This window comes from Nymphalis io, chromosome 1, assembly GCF_905147045.1.
Source record: "Nymphalis io chromosome 1, ilAglIoxx1.1, whole genome shotgun sequence".
NCBI lineage: Eukaryota > Metazoa > Arthropoda > Insecta > Lepidoptera > Nymphalidae > Nymphalis > Nymphalis io.
Genome location: NC_065888.1, coordinates 14,049,689 through 14,066,806, shown reverse-complemented (window position 1 = coordinate 14,066,806; position 17,118 = coordinate 14,049,689). Strand labels below are relative to the sequence as shown.

At 33.7% G+C, this 17,118-nt stretch overlaps 1 protein-coding gene across 1 annotated transcript in view; it reads left to right on the top strand.

Annotated features, from left to right (window-relative positions):
* Positions 1–16,032, top strand: part of LOC126781805 (probable G-protein coupled receptor 158) — a 186,782-nt gene extending 170,750 nt beyond the window's left edge. Inside the window, exons 6-13 of the mRNA XM_050506854.1 lie at positions 2,183–2,326; positions 3,600–3,800; positions 4,050–4,228; positions 5,900–6,114; positions 7,180–7,318; positions 14,263–14,368; positions 15,046–15,189; positions 15,422–16,032. Coding sequence (XP_050362811.1) covers positions 2,183–2,326; positions 3,600–3,800; positions 4,050–4,228; positions 5,900–6,114; positions 7,180–7,318; positions 14,263–14,368; positions 15,046–15,189; positions 15,422–16,030 — 1,737 coding nt within the window. The 3' untranslated portion in view covers positions 16,031–16,032. The remainder of the gene's footprint in view (positions 1–2,182; positions 2,327–3,599; positions 3,801–4,049; positions 4,229–5,899; positions 6,115–7,179; positions 7,319–14,262; positions 14,369–15,045; positions 15,190–15,421) is intronic.
* The last annotated feature ends 1,086 nt before the right edge of the window (positions 16,033–17,118 follow it).

Genomic DNA, 17,118 nt, shown 5'->3' with positions numbered 1-17,118 from the left:
AAAATTGCAACAACAGTTAAAAAAATAAAATCACGTAAAATATTTTTATTTTTAATATAATTTGTGTAGTATCTTGGCAAGCAAGAGGCTTGCCTTTCAAATAGGACTGTAGGGTTATTCTGTAAAAACAAACTCGAAGCCGGACAAAACGGTCATGAAATGATAGAATAAAATTTTAGTTCCCAAAGTTGGTGGCGCATTGGCTATGTAAGCGATGGTTGACATTTCTTGCAACGCCAATGTCTAAGGGCATTTGGTGACCACTTACCTTCAGGTGGCCCATAGTCTCGTCCGCCTTCCTATTCTATAAAAAAAGTGATATGGGACGTTGATATGCGATATGCGATAGTATATCGGCATTACTCGATTGTTAACATTTCACACATGAGTAATGAAGTGAATTCTTACAGAAGCTTCAATACATATCAAGTAAAAATAATTACAAAACAAACCTAAATAACATGTGAATATGAGTTTCCTACACTAAAAAGTTATATACAAAAAATCAATTACCTGCATCATTTGCTTCTAGAGCCTCCGTTTGCTTTTAGTGGATTTTAGTTATTATAAAACTTAACTATATTTTAATATTGGTTTATATTTAAAAAAAAAACACAGCAAAGAGCAATATTGCTATGTTATTTATTAATTGCCTTACCAATGTAGCGGACACGATTTATTGTAGATAATTTGATTCTGATGAAAGCTTTTTATAGCCTTTTAAGTAAAAATCAAAACTTAAGCAAATGTCTAGAATCGTCACGAATCGTCACGAACGGGGAATGAACAATTCTTAACGCATGCCGCTAATGCAAAGTACTAAAACCGAATCAATTTTTGATTTGACGTTGATTTTCAAAACAAAAGTTAATTTCCCAATAAAATCAAGAAACATCTGAAAGTGACTTTCCATCTGAACAATTTAAATAAAATCCACTGAAGTAATTTTGTTGATTAACAAATAATAATTAATCAGTATTAGCGGTTGCTATTGAATAAAACAATTTTCCTTTACAAGAAGCATTTTCAAATGTGAGTTGAAATTCGCTTATAATTTAGTTTTCTCGCGTTATAATCTATGATATTAAAATGCTTAGTAACTTTTCTCTTTGACTTATATTAACCAAACCCTCTTTCAGCTCATAATTACTAATGACCGACCGCATCAAAGCGTCCGATATCCTACCCTGTATATTTTACTTCCTAACAATGCTTTGTATTATGCTATTTTGGTCTGATTAAGTCAGTCTAATTATAGACATAACGAATACACAAAATGGCCTACGCTTGTAACAATGTGACTCTATGACGAAACCAAGAAAACTTACTCACGAACGACGAGAAAACAAATTACAGATTTTGTTTCTGATTTTTTTAAGAATTTAGATTTGACCGAACGATTAAATTAAAGGGTAAGCATAAAAAATAAAAACGTTCGGAAAAGTGAAAGAATGCTTAGAAAGGTAATACGTAAGTATTTTCATATGATGTACGAGATCTTCAAAGGTAATTCATCAGTTCATCTGTTTTACAGTTTAAACTGTTTCCTGATAGACAAATAATACCTGAAAATGAGAAAACTTTATTGTAACATAAATTATTATTAAATATTGTTAATCATTAATGAGTTTTTTGCAACATAATATTAATAATATAAATTGTTGTTTATAATGTTATATTAGCAAAACTAAAATATATTAAATTTATTTATTACGATTCCAAACTTAAAATATGTTAAAACGAAATTTATTTTAAAGCATTCAAAGTTATAGACACAATTTTTTTGGTAACGCTATTGATTTTAAGCTACAATGACGCCCTGACATTATTAGCGAGTAGACTCAGCTCTGTAGTATTCACAGAAAATAATAATAATATTTAGTGATGTAAATATCCCTCACCTTATGTATTTTAGTTATTTACATAATATATAATATTCTATCGTTCTACTTTGAAATAATTTGGAACAATTCAATCTTTACGTTGAGTGCTATTTGTGTAATCTACCATTTTCTTTCTTAAATTAACCTCTAATCTAATTAGGCTCTAATATTTCTTTATGAAACTTTATGAAACTATATTTGTTCTAAGATATTATTTATTTTCAAAACGTTATTAGTAATGTGTCAAATTGAATTTGATTGAATATATTTTTTAATTTATTTTATCTACTTGTCTACAGTGTGTTCCTGTACCCGGACTGGGGTTCAGAAGAGGTTCTTATCGATGCGTTTGTCGTCGAGGATTTTATTTTCCAAACACGACCGCTGAAAATAGATTTTATAATGGAAGTGACATTGAAGAAGAATATGAGAAGAATCTCTCGGTAAGTCAATTCATATTACATCATTCACTTGAAGTGAATCTAAAGTGACTTTAGATTCACTTCTAAGAAGGTTTTTCAGGAATTAAAATATTACCATAACTTGACACAATAATCAAGATTAATGCGCGTAACTGACATTGAAACGATTAAAGCTCGGTTACTATAAACGCTTTGCTTATAGTAACAAAGACTCGATTCTTACTGATGGTAGAATTGTCTAATTGACATTTACAATTCAATGTAAAAACACTAGTATCTGATATCTTCATACGTACACCTTATTACCCATTATTGGTAGCAGTGGTAGAATCTGTTCTACACTTCGTAGATAATTCTATTACCTGTAATCCAAATGAATCGTATTATTTTTAATATTACCAACGAAAATACCAAGTATAAGCTATATTTTTTTTTATTTCGATATTTTCAAGTTGTCATTTTCAACTCTAAAGCTGTTTTAATTAGTATGTTTTAAAAGCCAAGTCACAATTTTATACACCATATTAAATGCTCGTTACTACTCGTAATTCTTTACTTTATTTATACGACACTAAAAGCTTTTGCGCAACTTCAACTAATTGACGCTATAAATACGTCTATTAAGGCAATTAACAACGACAAATACGATGAGCTAAAAAGTCTAAGACACTTATGTTTTTGAGTACCAATTTGTAACAGTAACAGCCTGTGAATTTCCCACTGCTGGGCTAAAGCCTCCTCTCTATTGGAGCTTATTCCACCACGCTGCCCCAATGCCGTTTGCTGGAGGTTTCCTCACGATGTTTTCCTTCACCGTAAGTAACAAAAGGATTATAAACACAAATTAAGCACATGAAAATTCAGTGGTGCTTACCCGGGTTTGAACCCGCGATCATCGATTAAGATTCACGCGCCCTAACTTAGGGCACGTGAGTCTTAACCATTATATAGTCATAACCAAACCATACAATCCTAAAACCATATAATCATAACCAAACCAAGGCCATCTCGGCTTACTTGACTGATATTTTTTGATGGCACGAATAAACACAAATTAAGCACACGAAACCTCATGAGTGTCTTTGTTTCTCGTCAGTTTTTTGTCCACTGGACGTGTTGGCATTTTAGTTTACATTAATAAGTTAATTATTTTTAATAAATATCAATGTTATTATATAATGACTATAAAATCGTGTCAGTATCGTTTCAAAATTGTGGAGAAAACTATATTTGCGAAGTATTAACCTATTACCATATCATGAAGAATAAAAAATATTTATCTATTGCTTCGTAGGATCAATACAGCCTGTACTCCATAGGAACAGCTTTCGAATGCTTGCCCTGTGCTGAAGGTTGCGAAGCATGTGTTGACGGTTCTCCTTGTGTTGCTGCTTTGAACTGGGTGGTTAGGACAACCATTTTCGCTTTGGCCTGCTTCGTCATCTCCTGTCTACCGTTCATCGTGTACTTTACGATCAAGTATGGACATGTAAGGGTAAGTTCTATACACTTCAAAGGGTTCAGCTTTTTTACTTTTTGGTATTTCTTACTATTATTGTACTATATCATTTTAATAGCAGTGAAAAAATAATCATTTATTGTATTATAAGCTAAGTGAAAAATAGTAGTAATTTTCTTTTAAAATTTCATGTAAAACCATCAATTAGGTTTTTGATACGAACACTTTTATATTTAAAAAACTAAGCTATTTGTAGGTTTTCTAACTATATGATTAATGCAACAGGTTGTTCGTGCTGCTAGTCCAGCTCTACTGAGAGTGATAGTTCTTGGAGCTCTCCTAATTTACTCCACAACCCTGGTCATGTATGGGAGACCAACAGTCTTCACCTGTACTGCAAGAGTTTGGCTTCGGGAGGTGGGATTCTGTTTAACATATGGTGCCTTGATGCTAAAAACTTGGAGGTAATTTAATTATATATTTAGTTGTTTTATGAAACCTAATGATTATGTCTTGTGGTTAGTTTATCATTTTTCAAAAACGCATGTTTTTACAAGATATAAATTTGCGTAATTATAAAATATTCACGTGTTCCATTTTATGTTTTAACTAAGCAATGAGTATATTTATGTATCATTTTTGAAAAATGAGGGTAGTGTTTTTTTAAAATATATTTAAGCTAAGAAGTAGAAATTTATTATCGTTATCATCTTTTCGAGTAATTCTCTGTCAATCATAACCTAATATTTACTAGTTTCGGATAATGATCATAATGTCTTCCGATAATATTTAAAATATACGTATTAAGATTTGGGCACTCGATACACTCAAACCATATATATACGCATTACACTCACATTCGACCTTGACATCATACTATCATTGCCTTGAAGTTTCATTTCAAAAACAAAATACCTAAGGCTTCAAACGTCACATACTGTCATCTTAAGTAATTAGATATAACTCAAATGGTCTTATCTTGACGGGAAAAGTCTCAGACAAGTTATCTCATTAGTATTATATTGTGTCATTAAGTAAATAGAAAGTTTAATGAAGAAATAACAAAAATAAGAAACTTGAAGATTGCATTACGCAGCTACGGAAACATAATTACGGTTTGAAGGTTCAAAAGGACATTGTAATTGTAAACCAAGCAGCACTTTGACAAACAAGTGCAGCCTAACCTCTCAGGTCCATGATATAGCAAGTAATTAAAATAATTAGTATTTCAAAATCTTAAGATCAAAAGAAATAATGACTTATGGGTATTTTGGTGAGTACGTTTGTGATGTTGCTCCATATATTTTTGGATACTTTCCGTTCTTGATTTATTAAAATGTAATAAAGTTTAACGACGTTATTAAACCTGGAGAGAAAAGCAATGCCAGAATCTAGCTATTTCTATTTGTTTATTAGTATAAACTCTGAAACTACTACAGCGACTTCAATAAAAATTATTTCATCATTAGAAAAACCTACTTTATCTAGTATTAACAAAGGCTATATTTCATTTCGATAATAATACGAGTCTTATTATCAGAAACAGAATTACACGCAGGCAGACCAGCGCACACCAGTTGTCTATTGTAAATTAAAAAAATAATAAATAATGTTAAATTAAAAGTAGGTTGACTTCGACCTTTAATTTTCAATATGTGTTACACAATCCAAATTAAACGTCGCCGTTTTGTGAACATTTGCATGAGTCTCAGTGAGCCCTTTGATCTCATGAAACAGCTGTGGCTTCGAGATTTATTCCATTTACCTAATAAAACCCTCGATTCTAAAAGGATTCTAACCAATTTCCGCGTGGATATTATGGTCTTCATAAAGGAATATATTATGCAGATAGAAAAATTAGGAAAATATTACAAAATATTACTGTTCTGAGCTTAGTAACAAAAATATCAATGGAAAAACATTACGGATTAAATATGTATAAATGTATAATTAAGCTGTTCAATATCCGTTCCGAAGATTTTTCGAAGCAGGTGGTCCAAGGGCAAACAAGACCAATAAACAAATGATAATTATTACCTTTAATTTGATGCTGAAAACGTTAGACAAAGATTTGCTGCTTGCATAAAACCAATACAGACAAAAAGGCGAATTAGTCATTTGAAATTTGTCAACAGAATTTCCGTCATCTTTCAAGTTCGTTCCGCCAAAGCAGTCAAAATATCGGATATGTATCTATTGCGGCGCATCGGGGTGATAGTGGGAGTTGCCTGCGTGTTGCTCTCGATACGAACCCTCGTTGCGCCACCAGCGGTTATAGTTGGAAGGACGCGGGAAGACCTGAAAGCGTACTTGTGCAACACTGACTGGTGGGACCATTCCTTCACAACTCGTAAGTATTTAAAGAACTTCTGTTTTTGTTTTTTTTATTTGTTATTTCACATATTATTTATACCTCATCTATACAGGATTAAAAAAAAACTTTGTCCTTTATATAATCGTTACCAATGGTCTTCCTAATTAAGCAATCAACTTATATATGAGTACAGATTAGCTGTAATGATAATTATACAAATTTTATTTGGCCTCTAATCTAGTAACGTTTTGTTAGCTATATATGCCTATGTATGCTGGTGTTATTTAACGTGAAATAATAGAAAGTTAGCAGTTAATAAATAATCAATTTCTGAGTAAATATCTTTACTTTCATATTTTACGGTATTTGTAATGTGATAAAACAAATTTACAGTCACATTCTGTGTACGTATATATTATGTTCACTATAAATTTTCATTTAAAGCGCATTCAATATTCAACATTGAAGCCAACGCTTGAATCATGATTTAATCTTAGACTGATAAATAAAACGAATGTTTGCCAACAATACTTTTAAAAGTAATGAAAATATTACATTTGTATAAACTATGCGATTTTCTTTGTCAAATCATTTATTAGACAGTTATATCAGTTACCATTTTTATATAACTATTTATATGTAAGTAGCCTTTAAATTTAGTACATGTTTGCAAAATTTCGCTTCTGTCTTCTTAATTTCGTTTGGATGGAACTGGTTGAAAATTTTACCAGGTGAAGTTAATATAAATTAAAACTTATAAACCATAAACTTCGATATTTGAATTTAGTTTAATGCGGTAAAATACATAATTAATTACGAGATCGTCGGGAAGACCACCGTGCTACGAGCACGGATCGGATCGGCTCATCATCGGGTACCTAGGTTAAAATGATAAATTTATAAACATACATACATAAAATATACCTATAGTTCTTCTCGGTGGAATCTACATACAGATTAGTGGAAGCTTTACATTCAATTCCATACTATAACATGACGATTCAAAAGTCCTTTGTATACCTTCTAGAATATTTGAATTTTAATTCGCGGCGTGGTTTGAAGTTTAATAGAGTTTTTATTAAAATAGTTTTATTTTTTCAGTGGAAGTAATATTCCTTATGTGGGGTATTCGTCTGTGTATCATGGTGCGGAAGGCGCCCTCCGAGTTCAACGAGAGTCGATTCATCTCGATGGCTATATATAACGAGTTCCTGCTATCCGTCTTCCTTAATATATCCATGTGAGTAATATTTTTTTAAGAGAAACGCGTCCTTAAACCGCTACACGTAGCAGTGTTATTATTGGTACGTCATGACGTTATAAATCCGGAGTACCAATCAATATGTACACGATATAGATATCCTTGAGTCACGTCATGTAGCTTCATTGTTATTGGATCCCAATAAAATATTCATTTCAGAACGCCAATCAAGTAACCAATATACAAATATAAACTCTTATTATAGGATATTATTTATGAGAAAGGTCGAAATCGCAATCATATCTAGACACAATTATAAAACAATATTATATTCTATAAAAATATTTCATATAATAATTTATTTGCCTGAGATTTTAAATCAATAAGCAAATGTGCCATTTCTTTATTGAATAAATATTTGCAATTAGACTTTTACATTATTTAACTTTAATTAATATCTGCAACACAATAAATTATAAACTTACAACCAGTCCCAATCCATTTGCGTGATTAAATCTAAAATGATATTACGTAATTAACAAAATCTGATTAAAATAATGACGGTATAAATAACAAGAGATATTTCTATAAGTATAAAGAAATATGAAAATTTAATTGCAGTTTCACTGCACATAACTTACGTAGCTTACGTTAAGCTTTGCTAATTGCAAAACAAATTTTTATTTTCGATATCCTCGTACTCACTTTTTTATCTGTTATAGTCTAATTAGGCGTAAAGCCTACAGAGTGTGTACGATAATAGTCCAAGGTTTCGACATCAAACCTGTGGCTTTCATATCGCCACACGACCCGTATATTTAAATATAAAAATAAAGTAATCAGTTAAGATTCCGTATACAATTAGTAACACTCACCTTTGGTATTTTTTCTAAGCCGGTGCCGTTGATGAATTGTCTCTTTGAATAAATAATCATAAGAAAACCTAGTCTAGTTAAATTGTCTTTTTATTTAATATATTTTTATTATGAGACACCATGAACCAAAAAGTTTCAAATGTTCAAATACAATTTTTTTAAATATAACAGTACATACAATACAGTTTCTCTCATATTTGCTTTTTTTTATATATTTATCGGGAAAGCAAATTACTCTACTCCACCTGATGGTAAGTGGTAGTAGAGTCCAAACGCGACGACGGCCATTGGGAAGAATGTTCTACACTAGCCGCCCCCGCCTTGCCGGCCCATACTTCTATTTACCCTTAAAATCTAAGATAATATATTTTGTTATTTAAAAAAAAACCGTTTAATATTTGATTAGTTCCAGCTGTATTATATTTTACAACGAAGGCTTGGAACCAGATCGACTTATAAGCAAGGTATTAGAACCTTATATGAAATCAAATTAATGATAAATAATGGCAAATTAACTTAGTTATTGTAGGAATAATTATAATAATGACGATATATTATTGCACAAGTGCACTCTCCAATTCCCTTACTCTAATAATTCGATGGGACAGCAATTTGATAAGATCTGAAAGCGGTCAAGCTCTGGACTACCGACTACGGGAGCGCTACTTTATGTAGCTTTTTTAGTACTTATGTAGTTTTTTGACCCAACCCGAGGCTTAATCCCAGGAGTACGATTCTGTAGCTTTATAACTTAGCCACTAGACCTACGCGGTCGCTGGTAGTAGAATAATTGTTAAGTACAGTCCTTAAAATTAATCTTAATAAATCTTAATTTAAACTCGCAAATAGGCAAACGGCTAACACCTTTATTCAACTCAGTGTATAGATTAAAAAACCCTTTTTATTCAGAAGGTTCGTAGGCGTATAATTTAAACACCGGAATTGAAAAGGTGCTGAAAATTTAACGGCTCTCGTGAATTTCAATTTGTGAGCCTTACTAAATTTATTTCTGCCTAAACATTTTAAAGTATCATTGAAGAAAATAAGCACGAATAATTCGTTTTAACCCGCGGTTTTTCTATTAATTAGATTTATTTTTTCAACTTTCTGGATAACAAAAATAGAATAATTCGATATTTGATTACACAACACGTGTCATGACGTCATGTGTTAAAAAACACAAACATTAAACATATGCAAATGCTATTAAAAATATGAAATACATAATACATCGCACATAGATAACATAAAAATATATATAACTGACATTAGCAATCAAAACAGTTGTAACAAAATATTTTAAACTCAACTTTACATAGACAAAGCAATGTTCAAGTTATGAATTTGTCCAGAAAACTTAGCCATCAGGCATACCACGCTAATATTACGAGTATGTCATCTCTTTTATATTTCTAGTTGCAAACTTCACCTTTATTGTACATAGTTTGCGTTTGTAGCTTTACAAATTTTGTTGAAAACAGTCTCATAACTATGAGGAAATAGAAAAATGTACATTTTATGTTTTATCTTTATTTTTTAAATTGGTTTTTCAAATTGTGCGGGGGACTCATCATTTTTGTTAATTTGTCACCACCGGCACTGTAAAAAATATTAAGTATCTAGGCATGATCCTGGACGGGCGATGGAGCTTCAGGCAGCACTATGTGCAACTCGGCCCAAAGCTCGTCAGCGCCGCTGCCTCCTTGGGTCACCTCCTATCCAACGTGGGAGGACCGGGAACTCTATTTCGGTGCCTCTATGCCGGCGTAGTGAGATCGATGACACTCACTGCTCACAACCGAGCCCTCCTGCGAGGCTGCAGTGGGTCATAGCGGTGAGGGCGATAAAATGGTGTCGTAGGGTGTCTTGGACAGCGGCGACGTACCTCACCGGCAATCCACCTTGGGAACTCTAGGCGAAGGTGCTCGCAGAGGAGTACGCCTTCCGGACTGAGGCGAGAGACCGCGGCGACCGTCCAGGGTCGGCGGAAGTCGGGCGGATCAGGGCTCTAACCCAGCAAGCCCTAATAGCCCGGTGGGAGGAAGACCTGGGGTCCCCCACAGGGGGCCTGGCGACAGTAGGCGGTATGTCCCCACTTGAGTCACTTGTTCAAAAGAAAACGAGGCACACTGTCGTTCAGGTTGACGCAGGTACTTACTGGACACGGCTGCTTCGGTAAGTACCTGCACAAGATAGCAAGGCGGGAAGAGTCACCTTCCTGCCCTCGTGTAGTGCGCCAATCGACACGGCGTATAACAATATCCCTGATGGAGTGTGCCGCGTGCCAAGAGGCATTCTCTGACGGCAGTTGTCGGCGGTGACCTCTCCTTGCCGAGCAATATCAATGCGATGCTCGAAAACGAGGAGTGCTGGTCGGGAATGGCCTTCTGTAAAAGTGTGATGTCGCAGAAGGAGGCCGCGGAGCGGGAGCACGAAGAAGACGCCGCTGCAGACTTGCTCTGCCGAAGAAAAGCGACGAGAAGAAAGAGGCGCTATGCGCCCCTTCTCCCTCCGCCGCCTCCCGGCGTCGCCGGGACTAGGGGTGTTCTCAGTACCCTGGTAATCCCCCCTAGAGAATGGACACCTGCATTGGAAGGTCGTCCATCAGAGCATCACGGTAGCATGCGCAAGCGATCACGTGGCGCTCCTCGCTAAGACGAAAAGGGTACCACTGATTTTTTAGTCTAAGCGTCTACGTCGGAATACCCAATTCCGACGTAGACGCTTACGCAAGTAAAGTAACAGCCTGTAAATGTCCCACTGCTGGGCTAAGGCCTCCTCTCCCTATTTGAGGAGAAGGTTTGGAGCTTATTCCACCACGCTGCTCCAATGCGGGTTGATGGAGTACACATGTGGCAGAATTTCGATGAAATTAGACACATGCAGGTTTCCTCACGATGTTTTCCATCACCGAAAAGCAAGAGATGAATTATAAGCAGAAATAAAGCACATGAAAATTCAGAGGTGCTTGCCCGGGTTTGAACCCACGTTCATCGGTTAAGATTCACGCGTTCTTACCACTGGGCCATCTCGACTTTTCGGCTTACGCAAATCCTATCCAAAGTACATTTTTCTTCTTATTTACCCGTGCTAAGCCGGAGCGTTAGCTAGTTGTATAGTAACATTAATTCACCCAGTGAGTGAGTGAAACCGGAACACAAAAACACTAAGTAATCAGTAACAGGTGAAGTTATATTCATCAAATGTTCTTGCCTATATCCTTAGTAATATGGTCCTGCAAGGTTATTATTTGTTTTATAAATAAACCTGGATAATAAATGCTCGAAACCACAAACAACTAACATATAGGAGATATTCTCGTCAATAACTCTGATTGTAATCATGTCTTTTTATGCATACATCTTTAATTATTTTCTCAGTACCCTTTTTTTTGCAGAAAAGGGTTATTATGTTGACATAGGATGAAAGCGACGCAATGTTTCTATAACAATTCATTTCCCTATATATTTAAAATGAGCGTCGTGATGGCCCAGTGGCTAGAACACGTGAATCTAAACCGAAGATTTTAGATCCAAACCCGATTTCAAGGGGTTTGGTGGTGGTGAAGGGAAATATCGCGAGGAAACCTACACATGTCCGATGTCTATTGCGACATGTATGTATATTCTATCGACTCACATCGGAGGAGCGTGGTAGAATAAGCTCGAAATCATCTTTTGAAAAAGGAGAGGAGGCCTTAGCGCAGCAGTGGGACATTTACAGGTGCTTTCCTTTTCAATATATAATAACAATATCCTGGGATTCACACACGCTCATCTGATCCCAAACTAAGCAGAGCTTGTACTATGGAAACCAGACAACTGATGTACTAGATATACTGCTTTTATTTTGTAAATACATACTTATATAGATAATTACATCCAGACTCAGGACAATGTTCAGACATGTTCAGAAACTGGTTGGGAATCGAACCGACAACCTTCTATGATGTTTATGTAAAGCGTACTTCGATACACAATAAAAGTTTGTTGTATACAATATTTAAACGAAAACAATTTGACATTATTCTCTATTACTTTCTTATAGTGTGTTTTTACGAAGGATAGCGATTGTTTGTTTGATTGACAGTCAAAATATTGTTGTTCAGTTGATGGTTTGAGTATTTAACTAAATAAGAAACTATATTTTCGAAGACACATAAATTTCTTAATAATATCTTAAAAAATATCAAATATAAATACTCGATACATAATGTTTTGTTACATTTTTTAAAGAAAAGTTTTTTTAAAGTTTTATTATTATTATTTTCGTTATTTTAATTCTTATTACTATTTAAATATATTTTATATTTTGTTTTGTGATATGTACTTAACTAACATTCACACAATATAGTCTTAATTTAACCATTTTTTATAGTTTTTATAGTTCCGGTGTTTATTTATTGAGTACCACTTTATAACATTTCATTTTTTAAATTCTGTTTTGTCATTATTTAGGTTAGCTGTAGTCTTTTTTTTTATAGAATAGGAAGGTGGACGAGCATATGGGCCACCTGATGGTAAGTGGTCACCAAACGCCCTTAGACATTGGCATTATAAGAAATGTCAACCATCGCTTATAGCCAATGCGCCACCAACCTTGGGAACTAAGATTTTATGTCCCTTGTGCCTGTAATTACACTGGTTCACTCACCCTTCAAACCGGAACACAACAATATCAAGTATTGCTGTTTTGCGGTAGAATATCTGATGAGTGGGTGGTACCTACCCAGACGAGCTTGCACAAAGCCCTACCACCAGTCAGGTCTCATTTAATTGAAGGAGTACACATATTTTAAAACATTATTTCACGATGTAATATACTCGTAGGTATCCTTTGTTGGAGGGCCTTAATAAATAAATATAAATTGTATTTAATTATTTATTACCTACTGAATTCCTTGCTGATTACTTTAGTACAATCTTTAGCCTGAACCGGTAGTTGTATATTTCATACAATCTAATCTCCATTAAATTACGTTTTAAAAGTCAACCAGGCAGTCGGTAATATATTATATAATATTATACATCGACTATCACAGAATAAATCTAGTAGAAATAGTATAGAAAAACGTATGTCGGAATAAAAGACGATTCTATTTAATTTGAAAAGTCTAGAGTTGCCAGCGCTCGCCTGAAAACGCGATTAATACACGAAATTTTCCTACAGCTACTGACTATTCGAAAAAATATTTAATAATACGAACATTTACGAATTTCACTTGAAAATAATATACCGAGCCCTGTTATTGCGCACTATTAATTAAAACCCGCTTTAATTACCAATTTACGCTTTTGAGGCTCACTTTACAACTCTATATTTTCGTTTAATTTAATAAAATTACACTCGATTTTAAATTAGTCAAAATTTCATCTGAGTTAATTAAGAGTTTTAACAGAATTACCATCATTGAAAGATATTGTCTATAAAGGGCTTAGTCCAAATTAAATTTTACAAAATTGGACACACATATTACACAGTTTAATTTTGTATATCGTTATTATGTTATAAAAAATTAAAGTGTAATCCTATAAGTGACCCACTGCTGAGCCAACACCCTCTCTCTCCTTGAAGAGAAAGCTTGGAGCTTACTCCACCATGCTGCTTCAATGGGATTGATACAAGTGGTAGAATTTCAGTTAAATTAGACACATTCAGGTATCAGCACGATGTTATCCCTCACCGCCGAGCACGACCTGATTTATAAACACAAATGCAGGCTATTGTATAAAAAAATGTTGTCAATGTAACTTTATATTCTGTAGAGCCAAAATAATATAGCGGTTATATGGCTCTGCAGAATATCAACGTCTATATCATTTACCGTGATAATTTATATAATATGTACAGGAAAATGTCTGCTGAGTTTTGCTAGATATATATAAAATTGATAGCAACCAGGACGAAAGTTTAAAGACAATAATAATATACCATACCATAGTCAATATAAAGTAGCAACTGTAGAAATCATGACCTCGTGAATTGGAAGCAAGAATGGTAGCAGACCGAGCAAAATGAAATAGTCCTTCTATTTGTTGTTCAGAATTAATTATGTTTATTTAAAGAAAAAGAATTATTTTTATCACTGATTCATATGTACTTTTTCAGGCTATTTTTACAGTCGCCAGCTAACCCAGATCTTCTGTACATAATATTCTTCTGCCACACCCAACTCACTGTCACTCTTCTACTTTGTTTCATCTTCGGTAGTAAGGTAAGCAATCAAAACATGCATTACAATTAAATTTGTTTAGAAAAGTACATAACATCTTAAGGATCTAGGACTTACACGTATTTAATTATAAAATTATAGCTTTTTTACTATACTATCAACTGCAAAGTAAGTGGTCAATACCGTCCATGGTCTAAAAGAAATATCAACAAAGGATCAAGTAAGGGATTACTTCTTCTAATACGCCACCAACCTTGGGAACTAAGATTTTATGTCCCTTGTGCCTATAAAGTTACTCACTTACCCTTTAAACCGGATCTTAAGAATACTAAGTGTATCTCGTTAGCGATAGAATATGTAATGAGTGGGTGGTACCTAACATAACCTAACATAAGATGAGCTTGCACAAAATCCTAACAACGAGTTAGTATAGAAAATAGGTCTTTAGAAAAGAAGGCTTGAAACTTTTTCCAAAACGCTATTATATTGCAGGTTGGCTATTTGGTGTATTGTACATTAATTTGACCTCTATGTATATAGAAATAGGATTATTTTGTAATTGAGATTATTAACAGTTATGTCACACGTTTAAGTTCGATAATAGTTACATGAAAATGTCAAACATATTGGTTACTCGTTAATTCAAAATCCTTGCTTCTTTTAAGTGGAAGGAATTTAAATAATATATCAATAACTTTTTCGCTTCTGTTTCGTGACAGGCGTACATGGTGTTTAGAGGACATGGAAAAGATGACCGGGAAAAAACTGGAAAATTCAGATCAAGACCTGCGGAATCTACCTACACCATGACCACGAACCGTAGTACTCGCTTCTGTGATAACATGACTGAAAGAGATTTGGAGGTAACATAACATTTATTTATTTCATACCTTTTAAGTAAATCACCTACTCCAATAACATAGTAAATGTAATTATTTTAGGACATGTTTAAAATAAACTGCGTGTTAATCCTTATTTTATAATTCCTAAAACGCTATATGAATACATATTACCCATGTTTGTAACTAATATCTTAAAACAAAATTAACGAGTATTACTTGCTTTAAATAACCGTAATATTCATCGTTTGTATAGGAGGAGTTCAAAAAAATATGCAATCAGCTTGAAAAATTACGAGAGCGATGTGGATCTGGTGCTCACCTTGGAAAAATTATCGCTACCATGCAAGATGCTGCTATATCACATGAAAGAAAACCAGGAGTATCTGAATCAGCACCATTAAAATTAAACACAGTTTTCAGTGCAGTCGCTGGTAGACTGATGTGTACAGTAACACCAGGAGAGGAATCCAGCAGCAGTGGCAGAGATCTGCCCTTTGAAGCACCTCCAGCGTACAGACAGAAAATATTTACGCCAACGAAAAGCGCAGAAAACAGTAACGCAGAACAAAGTCAAACAGATATCACGACAGATTCTCCTAAACGTAAAGCAGATGCAGCGGAAGAAATCAAAGATGAAAAACAAAATGGTGTATTCAAAATATCTGGTGAAGCCGGTTGCAGTGATATTCGACCGCCAGAAATGACAGCAAGAAATGGTATCAAAAGTGATAGGAGTGAAGTTAGATCCAGTCCAAGTAGCACGGAAACGATAAGAGGTGTTAGATCAGGCCATGCAAGGACTCACGCTATAGTTATAAACTTAGACGACAAAAGTCGTTTCACCGAAGAAGTGACAGTTTAAAACTCATAAAGACTGTACTTACATTCCATTGTATCCAATGCTGAGACGTGTTTATATGATCTTATACTTCTGCCAGGTTCAATATATTTTAAAGACAATTATTTAATTGTCATTGTTTTTGACAAAGATATTAAGCTTATAAACAGAATCAAATATTAATTAAGAAAATAAATCATTTCCACAAAAATGGTAAGTAATTCTGCTTATAAACTTAATAAATCAAGGATTTCGCTAAATAAGACTTTCCTACAAAAATTTTCTCAGAGATTCAGTCATGATATAATTTGAAATTTAATATTTTTTTTTAATCAAAATCATCCATGTTATATTCGATATTTAAAATTGGTTCCAGCATATAAAGATTTCTTTGTAAATGCTAGTCTGTACTGTGATTCATAGTTTTTAATCTAGTCTAAATAAGTTTTTAAGACGTTCGATAGTTCTAAAAATGCATATCAATGTTACTTCCTGCAAATATTTTACGATATATAGTTTAAATTTGCGATGTAAATAGTCATAATTATTCAAAAGTTGTTCTCGCTTTGAGTTTATCTTTAAACTGCTGAGTTTGCTAACGGATAGCTGTTATATTTACCTACGCGGAGCTTCTGCTAATTTTGCATTTCTCTGATAAAACGACCCATTTAACAAAACGACACCATTCCTGCTAACTACTCTGGTAACATTATCTCTTCTTATGGCTTATTTTTACTGTTTTAATGGCTTTGTTTTAAGCATTTATCGTGGCCCCTTTCTGAATCCGTAAATTAATTGTATTTTTAATATTGGCGTCTTTGTGATGTAATTCTACGGCGTACATTTATTTTTATTTTTGCTTTTCATATTTTACGCATTCAAGTACGTTTTCGCCCAAAGTCTTAAAGCTTATAATTAATTAATCAATTTAAAATTAATGGTTGTTGGATTTGTATAAATTTCCTTTTAGATGCTCTACATTTCGAATCGTGGTAATTATTACTTTCTCATGTAAAAATATTTTAAAACGATAAATCAACGACTACATATAAAACCTACCAATAACCCTTGTTATTGGTACATCTCTTATTAAAAATAACTATTGTAACGAT